The sequence below is a fragment of the Muscardinus avellanarius genome (assembly GCF_963383645.1).
Source record: "Muscardinus avellanarius genome assembly, chromosome: 5".
In the NCBI taxonomy this organism is placed as follows: Eukaryota; Metazoa; Chordata; class Mammalia; order Rodentia; family Gliridae; genus Muscardinus; species Muscardinus avellanarius.
The window spans coordinates 105,232,431-105,255,833 of NC_137790.1; the positions used below are offsets into that span (position 1 = coordinate 105,232,431).

At 44.1% G+C, this 23,403-nt stretch overlaps 1 protein-coding gene across 1 annotated transcript in view; it reads left to right on the forward strand.

Annotated features, from left to right (window-relative positions):
* Positions 1-366: 366 nt before the first annotated feature.
* The window catches only part of SLC7A14 (solute carrier family 7 member 14), a gene marked incomplete at both ends in the record, with an annotated part of 60,537 nt that continues 37,500 nt past the window's right edge, over positions 367-23,403 (forward strand). The window contains one exon of the mRNA XM_080695696.1: positions 367-670. Within this exon, the coding sequence (XP_080551822.1) occupies positions 367-670 (304 nt within the window). The remainder of the gene's footprint in view (positions 671-23,403) is intronic.

The window sequence follows — 23,403 nt, forward strand, 5'->3', positions numbered from 1 at the left end:
CCTGACTCAGACCAGCCTCGTCAGCATGATCACAAGACTCAGCACAGGCCTCAGACTGTCACTGAGGCCTGAAGAGGGACCGCAAGGGGAAATGGAATCTCCCACAACGCGTAGAGGAGCCACTGGTTCTACCAGTACAGGGTGTGAACCTCTAGCCACTGCCTCAAAGTCCTTGTCTGTTTCCCACGTGGTCTCACCTTCTTCTTTCTCATATTTTGCCTACAGGTATTCATGCCCAAGAGACGACTGCTTTGCTCTGGACCTTTCCTGAAAGGAAGCTCCCCATTCACTAGATGAGTTCCAGAGCCATCCACTGAGGCTTCTGTAGGATCCATCTGACCTTCACTGCAACCCCTGATACTCAAGATGAGCAGCTTCCTGGCCTCGCTGGACCCCCGGCGGGTGCAGTGGGGCGCTGCCTGGCACGCCATGCACTCCAGGATTCTGCGCACCAAACCAGTGGAGTCCATGCTGGAGGGGACTGGGGCCACCACAGCACACGGCACCAAGCTAGCCCAGGTGCTCACCACCATGGACCTCATCTCTCTTGGCGTTGGCAGCTGCGTGGGCACTGGCATGTATGTGGTGTCTGGCCTGGTGGCCAAGGAAATGGCAGGACCTGGTGTCATCGTGTCCTTCATCATCGCAGCTGTGGCATCTATCTTATCAGGTAGGCGCCTGGGGGAGGCACGCCCCGGGAGTGCGCGTACCAATGTCCCTGCTCACCCGCTTTGGCAGAGCTCCAGTGGTGAGGGACCTGAGGTGGCAGAGATGGCTCGCCATGCTCCGCTTTGCCTCGACAGCCAGGGACATCGGGGCTGGGTTTCCACTGGATTCGGAATAGCTTCCCTTTTCTTTGGGTTTTCAATACAAATAACTATCCTGGTGCCCAGACATCACCCATCCAATGGCTCTTTTTTTGTTTTATTTTTCCCTCTAAGTGAAAGATAGGTCAGTCCTTCAGGGGAAGGGGTAGAGAATACAGCCAAGAGAAAAAAAAATAACAGAGAATAAGCAGAGTTGCAAAATCAAAAGTCAATAATCTGACATGATTAGGACTTGATAAGCCTCAGACTGGCATTCCACCTCCCAAGGACAAGGAAGCCACTGTGAGAATCACAAGGTGTCCCCTGCCACAACCACCCCAGCAGGCTGATCGCCTACAGGGGGAGGTCCTTCTCTCCCCAAGAGAGTCCTAAAACTCACTTTTTCACAATTTATTTATTTACTTACTTATTTTTGGTGCTGGGAATTGAACCCAAGGGCATTCTACTCCAGCCCTTTTTATTTTTCACTTCCAAACAGGACCTCACTCAGTTGTTAAGGCTGGCCTCAAGCCTTCAATACTCCTGACTGAGCCTCCTTAGTACTGAGATTACAGTCACGTGCCTTTACATCTGACTTAAAACTCACTTTTTAAAAATAAGGTGTCAAGAGTAGCATGCTGATAATCTGTGGAATGGCGCTCCTGTTGTCTTTCCCTCTTCTCTCTTCTCCTGAGGTGTCATTCACAGCATGTACCCAGCATGCCAGGAAGAGGTCAGTGGACAACTTGAAAAAGAAAGAAAAGGAAAATTTCCTGTTTCTTGACGGTGATCGTGAGAAAGGATGAGGATTTGCTGAGTCTGTGGGTGGCAGACCATGTGGGTCAACCCATATACTGGCAATGAGTGTTTAGTCTCTTTAAATGTTTCAAAAGAAGTAGGAATTCTAAACGACACTGACTGTTCTGCGTGCTACTGCATGCCATTACAAGAGAGCACCATGCCAACATTGTTCATCCAGATTAAGTCGTCCTCATGATGTTGGATGTGAAGACAGACTAAAGCATGCCATCCATATGCTGGCTCACATTCCACCATCTTTTTTTCTTTTTTTTTTTTTTTTTTTTTTTTTTTTTTTTGCAGTACTGGGGATGGACCCCAGGGGCATTCTACCTCCAAGCTACACCCCTAGCCCTATTTTTTTATTCTTTATTTTTGAATCAAGGTCTCACTGAGTTGCAAAGGGCCTCACTAAATAGCTGAGGTAGTCTGTGAACCATGATCCTCCTGTCTCAGCCTCCCAAATGCTGGGATTACAAGAGTGAGCCACCACACCGAGCTTCACATCTTTTTAATTTGATAAGAAGGGATCTGCCATAATCAACCTTCCCCATTGGCCTCGGTATGGCCCCCTTTTTCTGAAGTGAAACTCTCATATGCATGATGAATATTCTAATAACTGAATAATAGAATAGTCTAATAATTGAGGTTTCTGTAGAATAGAGGATTTTTCATTTATCCCTTGTAAATGAAAATAAATAATTCACATGAATGAATTTTTGTGGATGCTTAAAATTCTATTATGCTATTGCATGCTATTGTAATAATTTTCAAGCTTTTTGGCAAAAAAAATCCTTACCACAAATTCATAAATATGAAAGTATTATCATATAGAACAGATTAAAGATGGTATGACAAAAGGTAGATATATAACTAGAAGCCATAGGGGAGATGTCTGAGGTCCTGCCCAATTAGTGAAGCATACAAAATTTCCTCTAGTCCATCCTGTGTTGACCCCATGACCAGGCCAGGAGTTTGCTGTGAATGAATTTTATCCTTCAGAGTGGTACAACATCTAGACCCCAGGTCACGGTCCAGATGCATCCTAGGAACCTGCCCCCTAGCCTCAGTGCTCACGGGCACTAAATGATCTCTACTTTCCCACTGTGTAAATGGGCCAGGACTGGTCCAGCCAGTGTTGCTGGAGCTGGTTTGTACCTTCTGCCCAGAGCTCAGATTGCACATACCTCTTTCCAATATGATATCATTGTTGACCTGAAATTAGCTGTGGTGGGACTATGTGTTGTTGTTGTTGTTGTTGTTGTTGCTGCTGCTGCTGTTATTGCCATTGTCATTGTTCAGAGAGTTGGTTGTTTAACAATTACCAGCACATAACTGACCCAAATCCACTGCAGACCCTGGTACTTCCCAAAAACTAGCACCTTCACTGCTGCATCAGGCACAGAAGGAAAGAACAGTGACTCTCAGCAAAACCCTGCCTCTCCCTTCCCCACATATGGCCTCATCCATAGCACATCTCTATACTTTATGACTGACTCATCTCCCTGCTGAGGCCCACCAGAATCCTCCTAGAGCTCCCACCATGGCCAGGACCAAAATAACTTGGCTGGTGTTAGCATATTTACAGCAGATTCTTCAACCAGGCCTCTCACTCCTTAACACTAAAGGAAAGTCCTCCTTGTTCCCCCATCTTCTTTCCACCCCCACATCCTTATCCCCATATCACCCCCCAAGCAAACTTCCCACTGCTTCTCCATGTCACGATAACCAGCCCTCCCTCTATATCTTCACCCTTGTTTATTCACGGTTCTTTTCTCCTTCTGCCCTTAATTAAACCCACCTCACCTGAAGCAAGTCCAATCTCCACCGTAGTCGTGCATTGATTTCCAGAAGTAATTGCTGCTTGGTTGCAAGAATGGAGTAAAAAGAAAATTAGAATAGTTAGATTTACCTTCTTCCAAGCTGTGAGAGAAAAGAGTAATGGGGTGATGGGTGTTTGCAAAAGAAAGCAAACCATGCTGAACCACATGATGTAGGCTGAATAAGCACGGGAGTGAAAACACAAGAGGGGATGATTCATAGAAGGTGATAGAATTGGTGAAAACTGGGGGTTTTGATGAGGTCAGAATATCAATGGAGTAAAATACTGACAACATGAAACAGGAGGCGAGTGGTGTCAGAGAGGGGTCATTGGAGACTTTTGAAATGGTTCAGCGGTTGGTATGTTTAGACTTGGAACCTAGTTCAGCCGCTCACTAGTGTGTGACCTTGAGCAGTTCCATAACTTCTCTGAGCCTCCACTTTGAGAATAAAAATAGCACTTCATGTATCTGATGTAAAGACTAAATGAGATGTCTACAAATTGTTTGGTATAATGCTACATCGCACATCGCACTAGTTAAGTTGGTTATTATTATTTTGTGCCAAACCCTGTTAGGGTTAAAATTCACAATATCTCTTAGGTGTGTTAGTCTTTTTCCTCTGCTATAACAAAACCAGAGTCTGGATAGCATCTAAAGAAAAGAGGTTTATTTAGACCGTAGTTCTGGAGGTTCAAGAGCAGAGCACTGGCTCTGGTAAGTGGCCTGTCTGCTGTACCACGTGGCGATGGCATCATGGGGTATCGTGTGTGAAAGGAAGAAATCACACGGTGAGACGGGAAGTCAAAGGCCGGTGTGGGGTCAGTCTTGCTTTTATACACTTACTCTGAAAAGCACTAAACAGAGTCCTGCCAGAACTACCTTCATCCCTTTAGAGCAGCACCTTTCCCTATGCCCCACCTCTTAAAGGTCCCACCACCTCTCACAGCACCACACTGGGGACCAAGCTAACACTTGAACTTTTGGAGGCAAACCACGTCCAGACTATGGCAGTAGGTTTTGTTATCTTCACATTTACATATATAGAAACCAAAGCCAAAATGGCAGAGCCTAGATACAAATCTGTTATGCCAATAACATCTCTCAAATCTTACTATTAATTTCAATCACATGAGAGTTTTTCTCTGAAATAACGGGCTTTATGTCATTTTTACTGTTATAATTACATATAGTCAAATTCACCTTTTTTCACTTTTGTAAGTTTGAGTAAATATGATTTGTAATCTTCAGTACAATCAAGATCCAGCAGAGTCCTGTCATCGCAAATGTCCATCATGCTGCCTCTGTGGTTATCCCTCCTTCCATCCCCAGCCCCTTGCAGCCATCGCTCTCTTTCCTGCCCCTACACTTTTGCCTTTGCTAGAATGCCACGGAAAGAACGCCATCAGTGTACAATCTTTTGCGTTTTTGTTCTTTCACTTAGTGAGAGGCGGGTGGCGTCTGTCCACACTGTGCATCCGAGCCCTGCTCCACTCGGTCGCAGAGTCCTCTCCCGTCTCATGGATGCACCAGTTTTTTCATTCATTTACCAGTCGAAGGACAACTGCGTTGTCTCCAACCTGTGGCCACTGTGAATAAAGTCACTGTAAATATCGATGTATGGGTTTCTGTGTGAACACAAATTGTGATTTCTCACAAATAAATATCCAGGAGTGAGAATGCTGGTTTGTTTGGTAAGATAATATTTAACTTCATAACAGCCAAACTTTTTCACCAAGTGACCGCATTATTTTTCTTTCATGCCAGCTCTATACAAGATTTATAATTCTCTAGTCCTTACCAGCACTCAATATTGTCAGGTGTTTTTATTTGTGGTTGTTGGTTTGTTTTTAAAAGATACATAGTAATATCTTAGTGTGAGTTGATTTGCATTTTCTTAAATTAAATGCTATTGAACATCCTGATGTGTTTATTTGCCACCCAAATATTTTCCTTGGGGAAGATCTATTTAAATCTTTTGCTCATTTTAAACTGTACTTCTTGTCTTCTTATTGTTAACTTTTAAGAGTTCTTTATGTGTCCTGGATGCAAATCCTTTACTTGATAGGTATTTTTACAAATACTTTCTCTTAGTTTGTGCCTTTTCTTTAAATTTTCTTTGAATATTTTTTCAGTACTGGAGATGAAACCCAGGGGCATTCTATCTCCGGGCTACACCTCCAGCACTATTTTTTATTCTTTATTTCTCATTGAGTTGCAAAGGGCCTCACTAAATAGCTGAGACTGCCTGCGAACCTCGATCCTCCTGTCTCAGCCTCCCAAATGCTGGAATTACAAGCGTGTGCCACCACGCCCAGCTTCTTTGATGTGTTTGTTTATTTGTTTGTTTGTTTTTAAAAATACTGATGCCCGGTTGATGCCCAGAATTTCAAGGAAATTTTCATTTTCTTGAAATTCTAATTCAGTTGGACGGATGTGGAGTCCAGTGATTGGTATGTTTTTGTTTGTTTATTTGTTTGTTTTTGTTTGGGTGCATTGTAATTATACATCATATCGAGGTATAGAGTGACAGATACATACATGCACAAAACTCTTGGAGCACTTTCCTCTGAGTCCCGCCCCTCCCCATGACTGATATCTTTTTAAGGTTCCAAAGGAAGGTCTAGCGTACAACCAGAGTTGAGAGCTATTTTACAGGAAGTAGGACCTGGCCTCTGCTGCAGCTGTGACCCACACAAAGAGAAAACACGTTAAAACAGAATCTATTCCGACAGCAGGATCTCAAGTGATTTTCTTGGTCATGTGGTCTCTTTCCCCATGCTATTCAAGCCAGTTTATAACATGACAAATCTATTTCAGAGAGAAGTTACTTTCTTTGCAAATTACGTGAGTGTGTGTGGTATTAGGGATGAAGCCCAGGAGCATTCTCCCCCTGAGGTACACTCTGAACCCTACTTTTATTTTGTATTTTGGATTTTTTTGTTTTGTCTTACGGTACTGGGGATGGAACCCAGGGGCATTCTACCTCCGAGCTACACCCCCAGCCCTATTTTTTATTCTTTATTTTAAAACAGGGTCTCACTGAGTTGCAGAGGGCCTCACTAAGTAGCTGAGGCTGTCCGCAAACTGCAATCCTCCTGTCTCAGCCTCCCAAATGCTGGGATTACAGGCGTGCACCACCATGCCCAGCTTATTTTGTGTTTTGAAACAGGGTCTCACTAAGATCCATCAGCCTGTGATGCTCCTATCTCAGCCTCCCAGGCTTGGTTCTTTTTTTTTTTTTTTTTTCTTTTTTTGTACTAGTGATTGAACCAGCAGGAATTCTACCTCTCAGCCACATCCCCAGCCCTATTTTTATATTTAATTTTGAAAAAGGACCTCACTAAGTTGCTGAGGCTAACCTTGAGTCTGCGATCCTCCTGTGTCAGTCTCCCAAGTACTGGTATTACAAATGTGCGCCACCATGCTCAGATCCCTCTGGCTCTTTCTTTACAATTTGGCAAGACCCAAAGGTACAATAACTTCCCCAGCTCCCCCTATAGGTCCTACTCCAAACTGTAAATACCCCAGGCCTATCCAAAGTGGAGGGCAGCTTACCAGAGGAAGCAACCTCCTTCAACCTGTCCCCTTTGTCCTGAAATGCTTAGCTACTCATTCATAGCTCAGTGGGCCACCGCCAGACCCCAAGCACATGCCAATCCTAAACACCCCTTCTGTGTATCACAGATTATATAAACCAAAAACAGAAATTATTTTTTCTTCCTGGTTCCCATCTACAGCTTCGTGGCGACTGGAGATGGGGGCAGGATGGTTGTAGTTTCTCTAACTTGGTTGGCTGGGGATGAAACAAAGCAAAGTCATCTTGCAACATCTGGCCTTTCAAAGCCCTGAGAGGCTCCTGTGATCTTTTCCCCCTGGGTTTATGGTCAGTTCTCTTTAATGCTATTAAAACTGAATCTCAAACATAATATCGGCCTCAATGTCTCCTAAACCCACGTGCTTTCTACACTGACCTTTCAAGCCCATATCTCAGGTGGTTTTGATAAGGATTAGATGATAGTATCATACAGTGTCTGTCTCCTGTCTGGTATACAATACTAGTCATCTTTATCATCTCTCCATAAGAAATCATTGGCAAGAATCTGATAAAATATGATTCAGTAAAAATAACTGGGTTCACATCATATACCAGTCCTGGGGCAGTACCAAAAATAGGGAAGGAATTGTCTATCCTAAAGGGCGCATTGCTTATTGGTAAAGCGACTGTGGTGATAACAGTGGTAGCAGCAGCAACCATAGCTGCCGTTGACTGACACGTCCTCTGTTTCAAGATTTCTCAGTGCATCACATATTATCTTATTTAATCCTCACAACAACCCTACGCAAAAGTTGTGCTACACTTACATTCAAGGATGAGAAAGCTTTTGAAGCATTGGGAATTTACTAAGGCTCCTGCTCCAGAGTGACAGAGCAAGGGAAGGAGAAGAAGCAGTCTGACTCCAGAGCTCACCTCTACATCCCTTTGCAATTCTGGTACCACATTAGCAAATGGGCATTAAATTCATTTACAGACAATAGAAAACAAAGAAACAAGATCATCTCTCTCCTGTGTAAGAGAAATGTAAATGGAAGGTGCTATTGACCCCACACTCATGGAGACTCGGGACACTTTTTCCTCTGCTTTATCACCCAGACACTTGGCTTTTTCCTGCAAATGACTTCAAGACCCAAGGCTGAAGCTCCATAACTAGTTCCAGAAGTTAAGAAGGAAAATGAAAAGTTAAGGCAGTTCATCCGCTACCTTTGTGTACTCTTTTTAAGAAGCCTTTTCAGAGTTCCTTCCCTATAGCTCCACTTACGTTAACTAAAAATTGGACCTCTGGCCATAGTCAATGAGGCTGGGAAATGCAGTCTTTTAACTGTGTATGGGGCCAACCTCAGTGCTACAGTTTCCATTGACAGGAAAGAAAAACTGGCTGTCTTTGCCACATCCATAATAGATGCATAGCCTTTAAGATCTCCAGTCGGCTGAGGCCAATGTTCTCTGCGACAAAACAATTAAATTGGCTCTGATTCCCCCTCAATGTACAACTGGAAAATCTGAAGTCCCCCTCAGTCAAGCCTAAGGTGTTGTGAGCCTACCTTTCTCCAGCCTCTTCTAGCTCCAGACCCCTACTTGCACAGAGTCTCCCTCTGCACTCTGTGTCACTTTCTGCTTTTTTTTTTTACCTTAATATCAAACTAGATACCACCCAATCCCTCTTCTGTGCAAAACATCAGTCATGCAAGGCCATGTGTGCAGTGGACCCTCTGGAAAGTTTGGGCCGGAGCTGAAGGGTTTGAAGCAGCCTTCCCAGCGTGCAACAGGCCTACACTGGAGGACACCGCAGTTCTCCTTGACTTTATGGAAGGCTAGCGGTGCTCTCCTCTCGGCTGCAGCCTGGGGCTCCATCGATGAGAGGCTCTGTTCCTTCAAGCTCACGTCTGCTTCCTGGCCGGCTCACCATCAAGCCAGAAAAGTCAGTGTCATTCTGCAGGCACTGAGAATTGAGGTAACATCTGACAAAACAGAGGAAGAATAGAAGTGGAAAACTGGTTATACACATAGAGCAGAAACAGGCAAGAGATTACTCCCCAACAGCACAGGTTAAAGGGAACTCTGGATGGAGAGGATCTGGGCATGGAAGGATGAGTGACAACGAGGGAGAGGGGGAAGAGTCTTCCCATCCAAGAAAAGACATATAAGAAATAAGACTTCTTTTCAAATATTGAGATCCAAATAATAGATTTTACAACTCTCTTCTGGTAGCAGAGTGAAAGGAGAAACAGAAAGTTCTAGCAAAGTGTATAACACTGAAAGGGTTCCACTGGGCTCACTCGTGTGCACAGCCCTCTACTGAAGGAGCTTGCAGCAGCCCCTATATTTTATTCTTTATTTTGAAACAGGGTCTCACTAAGTTGCAGAGGGCCTCACTAAGTAGCTGAGGCTGGCCACAAACCTGTGATCCTCCTGTCTCAGCCTCCCAAGTACTGGGATTAGAAGCAGGCGCCACCATGCCCGACTTAGTGTCCCCATTTTCTGCCTAATCATAATGGCTAAACTCTTGAGGACTTTCAACACACCTGGGACCACTTGGACACCAATTGTATAGCCCTCCCAACAAACCCTACAAAATAAATACCATTGTCATATTCACTTTGCAAATGAAAAGTAGTTTCCAAGAGCTCGGGCGACTTTTCAGATGGTGAACTGCAAAGGCGAGGTCTAAACTCAATCCTGCTGGCCAGAGTGTTTCACGAAGACTCTTCATGAAACTGCTTCATGAAGTTGCTTCATGAAGACATACATCCCAAAATTGAAAAACTCACCAAAGAAAATCTTACAAACTGAGGAATCCTCATACTTTTTGAGGTTTCAAAAGATCCTGTACCTCACCCTGTGTTATTGATTAAGAGAACACTTTTCTAAGTCAAAATTTCTGCAAATTAGGTCAGAAAAATGACATCCAAGCTCAGCATCTTTCTATCACCTGTCAGCAGTGAAGAGAATGGTAGTGTAAAGTTTAAATGAAGCCTGTCTGTAGGGCTCAGCTGACAGGCTTGTGGGAAGGATGTCACTTACTAGATCAGAAAAGATGAGCACATTCTAATAGAAATTTGTGTGTCCCTCAAATTGCTGGTGGTGAAAGGAGCTTCCTCCAGCAAACCCAGGAAACCCTGAGCTCTCCTCACATCGCACCTGGCAGGGTGGACAGTGTACCCCAAGAGGCCTCGTGTGGCTGTGTGAGGGACTCTCCATCTATTCTGGGCACAGCATGGCGGGGTATGCAGCAGAACACAGGAAAGAACCCTGAGACAAAGAACTTGATATCCATGGAAGAAACAAGACAGACACTCAGGAAACAACTGTGAGCGCCGTGCGAGGCAGCCGGCCGTGGGTGGAAGGTAGAGGCACCTGGGCCCCATTCTCACCACGTCCCTCCCCTAAAAGATAAAAAGTTCCCTAGACCTCCACTTCCTCCCCTAAAAGATAAAAAGTTTGAATTAGATTGCCTGTAACATGAGTTAGGATAAAGTAGAACTCAGGGATGGAAAATTTTGTAAAGAAAAGCCTATTGTCCCAGCTCCCCGCCCACACACATCCTAATCTCTCTGGCACCTGCATCCAGGGGCACCCAGTGCCTGAGCGGAACTGACTCCACCCGAGCCCTGCTGTCACTCCAGCCATCCTTGCCGTGCCACTTACACTTCTGCAACCTGGCAGATATACTAAATCTCAAATTTTCATTTATTCAGATATTTTAATAAGATTGGAATAGGTGCATTAAATAGGTTAGAAACCATAATCTAGAGCTTATATATTCTCTATTATCATTAAGAACAAAAATATAGATTTCCTATAAGTAGGACAATATAGTATCCCTTTATTTTTATTTTACTTTTTAAGTTTATTTTTATTATATCCTATTATTCAATCCCTAGGAATTGAACCCCCGGGGCATTTTATCTCTGAGCTACAACCCTTTAAATTTTTTTAAATTTTGAAATAGAGTTTTACAGGTGTATTCATTTCGATTCACCCCCCCATGCCATTTTGGCATGGGGCTGTATTTCTATTTTCTGTATTTCTATCTTTTAATAAACTTCTTTAAATCTTCAAAAAAAGAACTAGAGTTTTACTAAGTTACTGAACCTGTGATCCTCCTGTCTCAACCTCCCAAATACTGGATCACAGGTATGTGTCAGCACATCTGGCCTGTAACATAGTACCTTTTACATATATAAGTTGTTCTACAAACAGGTCATTGGGTAATATGATATCTGGGGTAATGGGGAAAAAAATGGGTTAACCTAGGACTTCCCAGACAGGTTCAAAACTACAAGTGTGCTAAGGTATTGATCCCTCAGCCCTCAGGGCAACTAGATGTGGCAAAGGCCCAAGCCAGTCACCAATGCCTGAGAGCAACCTCGCCCTTTTACAGGTTACTTCTTGCCTGTGGCCATACAAAGAAGATCATTTTCTAACCTTATTCTACAAAATGGGAAGGTTGCGGAGCCCCGATGACCTGCCTAGATCTTAATTCATCCTCTGAAAATAAATACTGTGTAGCTGAATGTGGTGGCACACACTTAGAATCCCAGCACTTGGGAGGCTGAGACAGGAGGATCACACAGATTCGAAGCCCACCTCAGCTACTTAGTGAGGCTCTCGGCAACTTAGTGAGACCCTGTTTCCAAATAAAATATAAAATAGGTCTGGGAGGATAACCTGGAGGTAGAAAAGCCCCTGGGTTCCATTCCTAGTACCACCAAAAAAATAAAAATAAAAATAAATAAATAAATAAATAAATAAATAAATACTGTGTAGATGATCTCTAAGTCATTTCTGTGCTGTGCAGGAAACAGATGCCAGACATGCAGAGACAGGTAAGATCCCTGCAATGGCCCTGGGATGAACACCTGAGAAAGGAGTATTGATGAAAACCCATGAAGAGGCGTAAAGCCTCGCCCCTCAGGGCCTGCGCAAGGCGGGCTGCGTGTGGGGTCTGACTGGCTGACCGCGGCAGCACTGGGGCTTTGCAGGTGCCAGCCCATCAGATTTGGACCCTGGCCTGCTCCCCGTATGGCTACTTGATGTATGAGCCTCCAGCAAACTCCATTTGTCCTGTCCAGAAAGAGAGATCACCAAAACAAAGGTGTAAGGACAAAGAGCCTAGAGCTGAACTTGGTCAAACGACTGACTACAACAGGTGGAGACAGAGAAAAGGAACAAAGGAGAGAGAAAAGCAACTAGCAGTGGAGCGGGAGTAGAACTGAAAGAAGAGCTGAGGGGACAGCGTCGTCCCTCGGGCGGCAGGGACACTGATAAAAGGCCATTCTGGTGACAGTCTGTGCATCCATCGGGGATGGCATTTTCTAGGGCAGAGTGGAGCCAAACTCCCCAAGGCAAAGCTGGCAAGGAGGGGGAGGCAGGCGATTGGGCAGGCCTCATTCAACAACTGTTCTACCCAGCATGCTCACTGCTGGGATCTCAGTACCTGACAGGACCCGAGAAAGAAAGGTGTACTGGGAGCTTGCAGTTCTGGAGGTTTCCGTCCCTGTGAGGCTGGGTCAAGTCTGCAGAGCTCAGGACAGGGCAGTGGGAGGCAGAGTGGGGGCACAATGGGAGGAGGGGCAAGGCACACCTACAGTCCCCAAGGCCACGCCCCCAGTGACCCACTCCTCCAGCCACACCTTACCTGCCCGTGTTACCACCCCATAAATCCATTCAAATTATAAACCCTTCACTGGACTTTTTTACTAATGAGATGAGAACCTTCATGATTCAGTTATTTCACCTCTGAACTTTATTGCCTCGCCAAAACATGAGTTTTTCCAGGGACATTCTATATCCAGACCATAACAACAACCCACAGAATGCCTTCCTCTTGGATGCACACCCAGGACCTGTGCTGTGTGAAGAGGCACTGGGAGGTGTGGAAAGCACCGATTGGCTAACAGGCATCACAGGCGCTTCCTGGGCACCAAACTGGCTCTGGGAGCAGCTAACCCTGTGGATGCAAACACATGAGTGCTGTGTCAGTGGTGATTATTAACCATACATGTCCATATAGAGCTACTTGAACGCATCATACTATGGAAACTGTACCTCCAATAATCTCTGGAATATTTGCACAGAGGGAGATCTAGAGAAGAGAGTAAGCAAATAAGCCACACATTTAATCAGCAAGTGATTAAACTTCCTTGACCCGTTCTCTGACTATAAGAACAGCTTCTTTCCTTCTTGTTTATAGGTTGATGTATTGGTGCTGTGGTTTGAGGAACTTGAGAGCTCTCTGTTCCCTACCCAACTTTAATTGGAGCCCTGTCAGGTTGAATTACTAATGGTGTTATGCCCTCCCTGACTGATGACGCTGCCTGTCCCCTGAACACAGGCTGTCGCTGTCCACCTGGGCCCTGATTTGGCAGAGGAATCACAAGTCTCTTTTTGACACAAAGAGACACAGGCATTCCCAGACAAATTGCCTTTCTTCCAGACACATTTGTAAAAACTGCCTGAGCTACCCTGACAGGTGATGGAGTGACCAAGGTTGCTCAGCAGAAGAGACGGAGCGGTGAGGAGAGAGCTTGATGGATCACTCCCTGGGAAAAGAAGCCCACAATTTTCTTGGCCAACCAAGAGCATCAGGAAGAGGACCCAAGCTTAGCCTAGTTGGGTCCAGCCCAGAGGTCTCAAGGCTAGGGAGGTGTTTCTCAGAATCCAGCAACCTGCTTCTCAAGGGAGATGGTAGTGGCAGCGACTTCATTACCTGCCATCTGAAACTCAATGTCACAGAGAAAACAAATATTCCCCAGAGAATGCATGCTCCATTTCTCTCTGAGGTCCTATGATTTCTCCTCAGACTCAATTCTCAAACTACACTTAAACAGGTCTAGAACCCCTAACATGTCTTAGTCCTGATACGAACTTAGAAGAGAAACTGATATGCTTTATGAGAACTAAGAAAATGGGTAACAACCACCTCAGGAAAGTCTGGGCCTAAGCGCTGAGCAGCACCAGCCAGGCCCCCATGGACTCCTCTGTCTGGGGATGGCAGATATTCAGCATTCAGGAGGAGGAAGCACTGGCCCAACCACACGTTGTATCAGCCCAGCCCACCCTTCCTTCTCCCCGTTATGATTGGGAGTCGGGCATTTTGCAAAGCTCACATGTTGAAAGCATGTCCCCAGTGCAGCGCGGTCAGAGGTGGGCGCAGCTGGAGGAGGTGGCTCACAGAGAGTGACCTTGGGGACCATATACATTTAGTCCCACCTCTTGTGCTCTCTGCTTCTCCCCATGACTGAGTGCGGGTTTGTCCACCTCGTGCCCCACACCACAGTTTCTGCCTTGGGGCCAGCTGACCACAGGCTGTGAGTGCCCAATCTGCCAGCAGCCGTTGAGGTAGCCACTCAGGAAATACGGAGCTAACTTCCAGTCATGCTTCTTCCTCCTTCCACTGTAGGACAGTGCCACCTGGCACTCAGGGTGGGCCTTCACCTTCAGGTTGCCATTCCACATGCCAGTCATCTCACCAACACACCCCACGTCTGCTATTCATAGGCGTCCCGCAGCCCAATCAGGTTGACAATCCAGAATAACCATCGCACTCCCTACCCTGTATAAATGTGTACAGTATGTTCGAAACAACCGCTCAGGCCTGACGCCTGTGTCCTGCAACCCATCACCCAAGGCCGTCTGATTGACCCTCTAACAACACTCAAGTGGTTATTCATCCCCAGGGCCTGGATGAAATCGCCAAGTTGAGTTGAACAGAGACATTCTACCTCTGATCTACACCCCCAGCTTTTTTATTTTGAAACAGTCTTGCTAAATTGCTGAGGCTGGCCTCTAACTTGTGACCCTTCTGTCTCCCTCTTATATGTCTTCCCTTTGAATAACTCTCTGGAGTTATTCTCTTGGTTTTTCTGGTCTTGTTTCTTCACTAGACTGTAAGATGGACAAAAAAAGAAGGAACATTCTTCCTGTTCACCTTTCAATCACCAAAATCTAACAAATATGCATATAGATTAGAACCTTATAAGTGTTTGGGATAAATAAATGAGTTGGAAAGCTACCAGAACTGGGTATCAGCAGACCTTGATCATAGCCCCAGCTCTGTCATTAAATGAATAACTCTAGGTCTGGAGCTCACCTGAATTTTCTATGAAATAAAGAAATTTGATACCCCTCCCCTCTCCCATGCTCAGGACAGCTCTGTGGGTCCACAGAAAAGGACAGGGAGGCGTGAGATGAAGGGGATCCTGAGTATACCAGTCTCAGGTCTCCCCTCCCCAAATAGAGCTACACTGCTTTTATTTATCAGCCTCTCAAATAAGACTTGGAGGGAGGGAAAAAGAGGATACTATAATCAAAAAAGAGTTTTTAAAACTATAGAAATATGTGAACTCTATGGCCCTTTATACCTAGATTCCACCAATCTGTTAAAAAGGTCCTGTCCCTCCATCACTTGACCCATTTCTGTGGAGCATCTTCCATAATCCCCAAAGAAGCCTCACATGTCATTCTAGCCAGGCCCTTTCTTCTACCTGAAACCATCCTTGCTCCCTTTTTTTCTGGGTACCATATCCCATCTCCCTCTTCCAGATAGAGTACAAAAGCCTCCCTCTCTTCCCGCTCCCCCTGCTTTCCCAGCAACCAAAGAAGGTGCTCCCTAAAAGCCACCTCACCCCACTGAGCCCAAGGACACCTCATAAGTACTCTGTAAGATCACATACGAACAGTGTGGTATCTGCTGTTTATTAAGCTTCTTCCTGATTGGTATATGGATGCTTCAGAGTCAGGAAATCTGCTATCTTTACTTATAACTCTGATATGACAACAGTGCCTAATTTAGTGCCTAATTTACTTAATGCATGTCACATAAAGCAAGGAAATCAGGAAGTCAGAAGTTATTTCAGAAACTGCTGAGTTAGTTGGTATATGGGAATTAGTCAATGTAAGCTAAGCCACATGCTAATGGGAAACCCTCTGTCTAAAGTAATTGGCATCCAAGTGTGAATGGCTACTGAACTTCATCCATCCAGGTGAGGGAACATGTATTTACGAGTACTTTTTATCTAAGGACTCTCTCTGGTGGAATGTAGAGAGGAAAAAAGTTGTTGTTTTTTTTTTTGTTGTTTTTTTTTTGTTTTGTTTTGTTTTGCGGGTCTGGGGATGGAACCCAGGGGCATTCGACCTCCATGCTATATCCCCTGCCCTATTTTTTTTATTCTTTATTTTGAAACCAGGTCTCACTGAGTTGCAAGGGGCCTCACTAAGTAGCTGCGGCTGTCCCCAAACCGCGATTCTCCAGTCTCAGCCTCCCAGTTGCTGGGATTACAAGCATGTGCCACCATGCCCGGCTGGGAATAAAGTTCTTAAGAGTAAAAGCCCTTCCCCATCCTTTGCCTACTTCCAGCTGGGTCTTCCTCCTATACCTGCTCTGAAGATGGAGACTTCTCACCCCTGTTGCTAAAAGAGTCTTGGAGAGCCAGAGCGGGCTGTAAGTGGTGGGAGGAGATCAGAGGGGTGGAACATGAAGCAATTATCTTTGCTCTTGGGCAGCACCTTGTGAGGCACTGTTTGGGAGTTCAACTTCATAGACAGGCTCTCTGGGAGCGTTAAACCTCAGGCTAGCTCTTTCTTCTCATCTATGATAGAACCACAAAATCCCTGGCTTGGAAAGAACTTCACATTGAAGACCATATTTTTCTGAACCCCAAATCACACCGTTATCCAGAATACACAGGAGGGGATTAATAGGGATTTTTTTTCAGATAGAGAACTTCCTCATGTCGCATCCCAGCATCCCCCCACCCTTTTTTTTTTTTTTTTTTTTTTTTTGGTGGTACTGGGGTTCCTGGAAACCCTTCTACTTCCAGGCTACACTCCCAGACCTATTTTTATAATATTTTTATTTGGAAACAGTGTCTCTTAAACCAGCGAGGCTGACTTCAAACCTGCAGGATCCTCCTGTCTCCGCCTCCCAAGCACGGGGATTACAAGTGTGTGCCACCACGCCCGGTCTAGCCCCATTTTTAATGTGTAAGCTCTCTCTAAATTTAATTGCTTTTTGCCTGGAAACTTGTCAACTTAATCACAAATATTTCTGGAACAGAAATAAAATAAGAGGTATTAATAAGTATATGACATAATGTAATAAGGATATGTTTACAGTATTTTTATAGGTTGAGTGATTGAGCAGGGCATGGGAGTTGCCTGAATCATTTCTATTCCCACTAGGCCTTCTGAAATGAATCCATATTTCTTGGAGTCCTAGACTCTGAACAACCTGACAGGGAATGTTCTGTCGTGTGGCTCATAGCAGGTGGTCACTCTCTGGTGGCCATCAGCACCTGGACTTTATGTTCTATATTGATTTTCTCCAGCTACACAGTGATACCCTAGGAATGAATATGCCTCTTCCTCTCCAGCCACTTGGATGGATAAACAAAAAATGCAAATTTTTTTATTATAACAAAGGGCACGTATAATAAGGAAGGTAACTCTGGGAAAAGAATTTTTAATAAATTATCAAATTAAGTAAATATAATTTATACATTGGTCTCTCACTTAAAATAGTGAGTCTCGGCCGGGTGTGGTGGTGCACACTTGTAATCCCCGCGCTTGGGAGGCAGAGACAGGAGGATCGCGCAGGTTTGAAGCCAGCCGCGCGCGCTGGTTTAGGAGACCCTGTTTCCAAACAAAAATGTAAAAAGTAGGTCTGGGAGTGTAGCCCGGAGGTAGAAGGGCTTCCAGGAACCCCAGTACCACAAAAAAAAAAAAAAATAGTGAGTCTCTACTCTAGTATACCCAAAACATTTTGTGGTGATAAATTCTTTATGATGTTTCCCTTACTATTCTGCAATGAAGACTAGAGAAAATGTTACTTTCACACAGACTTAATTTTAAAAAAATAATAGGAAGTATGAGAGATGAAGGGATTTCTAATAAAAACCATATTTGCCTCACTGAGTGTGTGCTGGGACATAAATACATTAGGAGGTGTAACAAACTTGTCAGAGATTTCCAGTCATTTGTCAAAGTGCTCTGAGTGCAATGGTCACAAATGCCCACTCAGTTAGGCGTGTTGTGTGGTGCTCAAAGATCACGGGTATTGTTGTTAATGTGATGACCAACTCTTTGTAAATTCCAAACAAATCAAATTATAACTGTCCCTCGATTACCAAGTGGTTGCAGTCCTGGAAAATGTATATAAAGCCATGCAAAATAAATCATTTGTGTTTAATATGAAAAATAGAGATAAATTCAGATTCAGAAATTATACTGAATTACACTTGTATGTAAGATTCAAGACAATGCTTCGTTCCATGAGCTAGTCCTAGGCCCCTACATATGTAATGCCATAAATGCCCACATTCACTATGAGAATCATACACTCCCAAAGATTTCCAAAATTCCCCCTAGGAGAAAGTACACTTTTCTTTAATACCACTGGTTAAGTCAGGCATGATGTCACATGCCTGTAATCCCAGTACTTCGGAGGCTGAGACAGGAGAATATCAGGTCTGAGGCCAGCCTTGGCCACATAACAAGACCCTCAGCAACTTGACAAGATCCTGTTTCAAACTAAAAAATAAAAGGGCTGGGGGTGTAGCTTCAAGGTAGAATGCCACTAGGGTCAGTCCCCAGTTCATAGAGACTCAGAGATAGAAAGCGCCACAGGTCGGCAGTGGTTCTATTTTCTCTAGGGCTTCCCGCATTGTCTCAGATGATTAAGAGTTGACCGGTTGTGCAGCCAAAGAATGACGAACTAAAAAGAGACTTTAAAGCTTACATAGCTGGACACATCATTTCATTCTCAAATGGGTGAGTAACCTAATCTTAGATATTCAGTTACTAAATAATCTAAGATTATTTAGACCAAGGCTTCCCTTTCCATAGTTTTTATTTCTTGTTGAAATTAGAAAGATACCCTTAAATGTATCACTCTTACACACCAGCTTTTTTGAAATAGTTGAATGACTGACAACATTTTCCAATTTTTCTAGAATATCGGGCTTATCAACATCTACTTCACTACTAAGCTTCAGTGCCAGGCTAGACAATCCCTTATGCCTACCACCAATACCCTTGGTTCCCGCATGCAAACAAATTACAAATTTGAAAATCCTAGAAGATCCCCTACAATGTGTCCAAAAGAATAATCTCTTGGAGCAGAAATTGTCTTACATGGCTACTGACTGATTGACCTTATCTCTGTTCTCCCCCACACTGCAGTCATCAGGATCCCAGCAGGACCTTGAGAATGAATGACTGAGAATCCAAAGACTCCTTATGCCGTGCACAGCCAGGGCTTCTTCCTCTGGCTCAGTACAACAAGGGGCTGGTCCCTTCACAAGGCCTAATGAAGACCTGACTTTTCACTAATTACCCTTAGCAAGTGGAGTCTGATGGTGAATTGGATATTTTTACATTTAATTTAGCAGATGGGATATGATGGAGAGAATGTTTACACAAACTCTACCATACTCCCTGGCTCCCCAAATTAAACTTGCAGTCAAATCAATACTTATTTTGAAAGCATCAATTGGAAAATTTCTATTTCTAAATCTTGCACATTATCAAGACATTCAAATGGGTAGAGAAAATAAGCTTGTCGGATATTGGAATTAGTGGATAAAGCTGTATATCCTAACCCAAGAGAAGAGTGAGTTGCCTCTTGACCACTTTTTCACACAACACTGAAAGAGTGACCTAAGCTGCATGTGCAAACTCAACCCTAAGAACCCAGAGGCCAACACATAGGACCCCGGCTTCTGGGAAAACACTCTCAGGTCCTCATGCTGGAGGTGCTCTCTTCTCTTCATGGAAGAATGTTTTGCACCTTCTTTTGGAAACCAGTTCCTCTCAATTTTAGACTCACTTTAACAATCTAAACATCCAGTGTTAGAAGCAGCAATATAAGCTGGGCATAGTGGCGCACGCTTGTACTCCCCGTGCTTGGGAGGCGGAGACAGGAGGATCGCGCTGGCTTGGAGACCCTTAAGAGACCCTGTTTCCAAATTAAAAAAAAGAAATATATATAGTAGGTCTGGGAGTGTAGCCCGGAGGTAGAAGGGCTTCCAGGAACCCCAGTACCACCAAAGGAAAAAAAAAGAAGCAGCAGCAATATAGAAAATAGGTGGTCCGGCTGCTCAAGGCAAGCACTTCTGCAGTAATGGAGAAGTAACAGCTGACCATCCGACATCCAGGAAGAGAAGGAAGCTATTTTACACAGCAGGGAGAGGAGGGCTGGCATAGGGACTAAAAATAAATAGCAGCCTATGCCACTTAATATAAGGACAAAGGGCGTTATCCCCAAGAGCATCTCCATAACACAGGACAACTTAGTAACTGATATAAAAGAAGAGTTAAGAGCTGGAAGTGGTGGTTCATCCTTGAAATCCCAGTACTTGGGAGGCTGAACAGGAGGATCACATGTTTGTGGGCAGCCTCATCAATTTAGTGAAGCCCTCTGCAATTTAGTGAAACTCTGTTTCAAAATAAAATAAATAAAATAGGGCTGAGTGTGTATCTTGGAGGTAAGACACCCCTAGATTCAATCCCCAGTAACACACACACACAAAAAAAAAACCTTTTAAAATAAATAAATAAGCCGGGCGTGGTGGCGCACGCTTGTAATCCCCGCGCTTGGGAGGCAGAGACAGGAGGATCGCACAGGTTCGAAGCCAGCCGCGCGCGCTGGCTTAGGAGACCCTGTTTCCAAAATGAAAATGTAAAAATAGGTCTGGGAGTGTAGCCCCGAGGTAGAAGGGCTTCCAGGAACCCCAGTACCACCAAAATAAATAAATAAATAAATAAGAACCGGGCGTGGTGGCACATGCTTGTAATCCCAGCATTTGGGAGGCTGAGACAGGAGGATCACAGTTCTCAGACAGCCTCAGCTATTTAGTGAGGCCCTTTGCAATTCAGTGAGACCCTGTTTCAAAATAAAGAATAAAAACAAAATAGGCCTGGGGGTGTAGCTCAGAGGTAGAATGCCCCTAGTTTCCATCTCTAATACCACAGTAAATAAATAAATAAATAAATAAATAAATAAATAAGAAGAGTTGCTATGCTCAGTATATTTTTCAGCAAAATCCAATGTTACAGAATCCTCGAGTGTCAGGAGGTTTTTAACATTCTAACATCTCCTGTTGTACCTTTATTTTATTTTATTTTACTTTTTTTTTTTTTTTTGCGGGTCTAAGGATGGAACCCAGGGGCATATTACCTCCAAGCTACACCCCCTGCCCTATTTTTTATTCTTTATTTTGAAACAGGGTCCCACTAAAGTGGTTGCAGAGGGCCTCGCTAAGTAGCGGAGGAGGTCCATGACTCCTGAATGCTGGGATTACAAGCATGCACCACCACACCCGATTCTAGTACCTTTATTTTGCAAAGAAGGAAACGAATCTGAAGGTGCGAGCTAAGACATAGGTGCGGCATGGGGGGCAGTGCCCCTCCAGCAGACATCCTCACAACTCAAGCAACTAAGGGGAAGGAGGGGAGATGACACCACATGGAATCGTGTAGTGTGTCATTACCTTTGATATGTCTGTTTCTGCTTCCCTGCATTGATTTCACCCCCTTCAAAAGGAGAAGAGACCTGCTCTCTTAATTTACAAAAGAGTGAGCTACTGTTCACTGGTTTGTGATGAGACAACCTCAGGGTTGGCCCTTAAAAAAATTGGGACAGAAGGTAATGTATAGTATGGGTTCCCTTCTACATCCTCCCACATCACAGGCCTGTGGAATTCTGTCTACCTGACAGGTGACTGGCTCCCCCACCTACCCGCCCCAGACCCAGAGTTCCTAGCCAGAAGAGGAAAGCACCAACTCCTAGAACTCTTTTTTCTTCTTTTCTCTTTGTTTCTTTCTTTGTTTCTTCTTTCTTTTTTTCTTTCTTTCTTTCTTTCTTTCTTTCTTTTTTGTGTTACTGAGATTTAACTTAGGGGCATGACTCTGAGCTATACCCCCAGCCCTATTTTAATTTCTTTTTGAAACAGGGTCTTGCTAAATTGCCAAGACTAGCCTCGAACCTGAGATCCTCCTGTCTCAGATTCCGAAGTATTGGAATTTACAGAGGGCACTAATTTGATCTATAATCATATCAAAGAATGAGGCAAGGTCCCAGTGTTTTCCAATATAAGTGAACACAAGCATTACCTGGGGAATTTGTCAAGATGCAAATTCCCTTGAAATGAGGCTTCACTGGAGGACTCTGATGACAGTGGGCCCTGAGCTCACTTTGGAAAACACATGGCTTCTGCTTGTCTCCAGTGCCATCTCCTCCTAAAGTCCCCATGTACACTCCCTCCCCCAGATACGTGATACTGTCTCTCCACCATGGCTTTGTCTCTTTAGTCAATTAATTCCTCCATATACTTTGCAAACAGATGAGTATGTGTCCCACATCTCTGCTCTATCCCCATGCATTTCTACATTGTTGAGCTAATACAGCCTCCCTGTGCACTGATTTTCTGGCTTATCTCACCCTGAAGATAGGAGCATGTGTCATTTGTCTATCTTATTCCCAGCACTTAGCTCTCTTCCAAGCTCTCTAAAAGCGCTTAATACATTATCTACTGCATGAGATAACTTTCCTTGTTGATAACTATTTGTATTTGTTTTATTTGCATTCTTGATATAGTACAGCATTTTCACAAATTGCTAATACATCACTCACAGACGAGGAGCATCTTCTATACCATGTAAAGACTGAAAGAGGAGCGCATGACTGCACATATACCCTAGAGGCCATTGGTGGAGATACACCGAATCAGACCCATGTGAATCAGGACATCTGCCACCTAAGGAGCACAACAGAGGCACACACAAATGGGGTTTTTCTAAATAAAGATCAGTTTTCAATAATTTAATAGAAGTGGTTCTGATTGCCTTCCCAGGCATGCCAGTTAAAGTTTTTTGAAGCGAAGTTGGTCATGGTTAGAATTGGCTTAGAGGTGATTCATATACAGTTGTGTGCAACATCACAATGTTCTGGTCAATGATAGAACACACATGACCGTAGTCCCATAAGCTTATGATGGAGCTGAAGGGGTTCCTGTTCACTTCGCATCACCACTGTCCTAACGTTGTCATGTATCTAGGGCAACACATTACTCATATTTCTGTGGTGGTGATGATGATAAAACAAATCTACTGTGCTGCCAAGTCATTGAAACACACAGCACATCCAATTCTGTACAGTACAAAATACTTGATAATGATAATAGTGACTGTCACTGGCTTCTGTATTTACTATACTATACTATTTATCAATATTTTAGAGTTTACTTCTACTGTAAAACTGAAAACTTGTTACAGCAACAGCCAGTGTGCATGCATGCATGAGTGTGCCTGTGTGCATGCTTGCGTGTGTGTGTGTGTGTGTGTGTGTGTGTGTGTGTGTGTTACTGGGGATTGAACCCGGGGCATTCTATTTCTGTGCTACACTCCCCACCATTTTTAA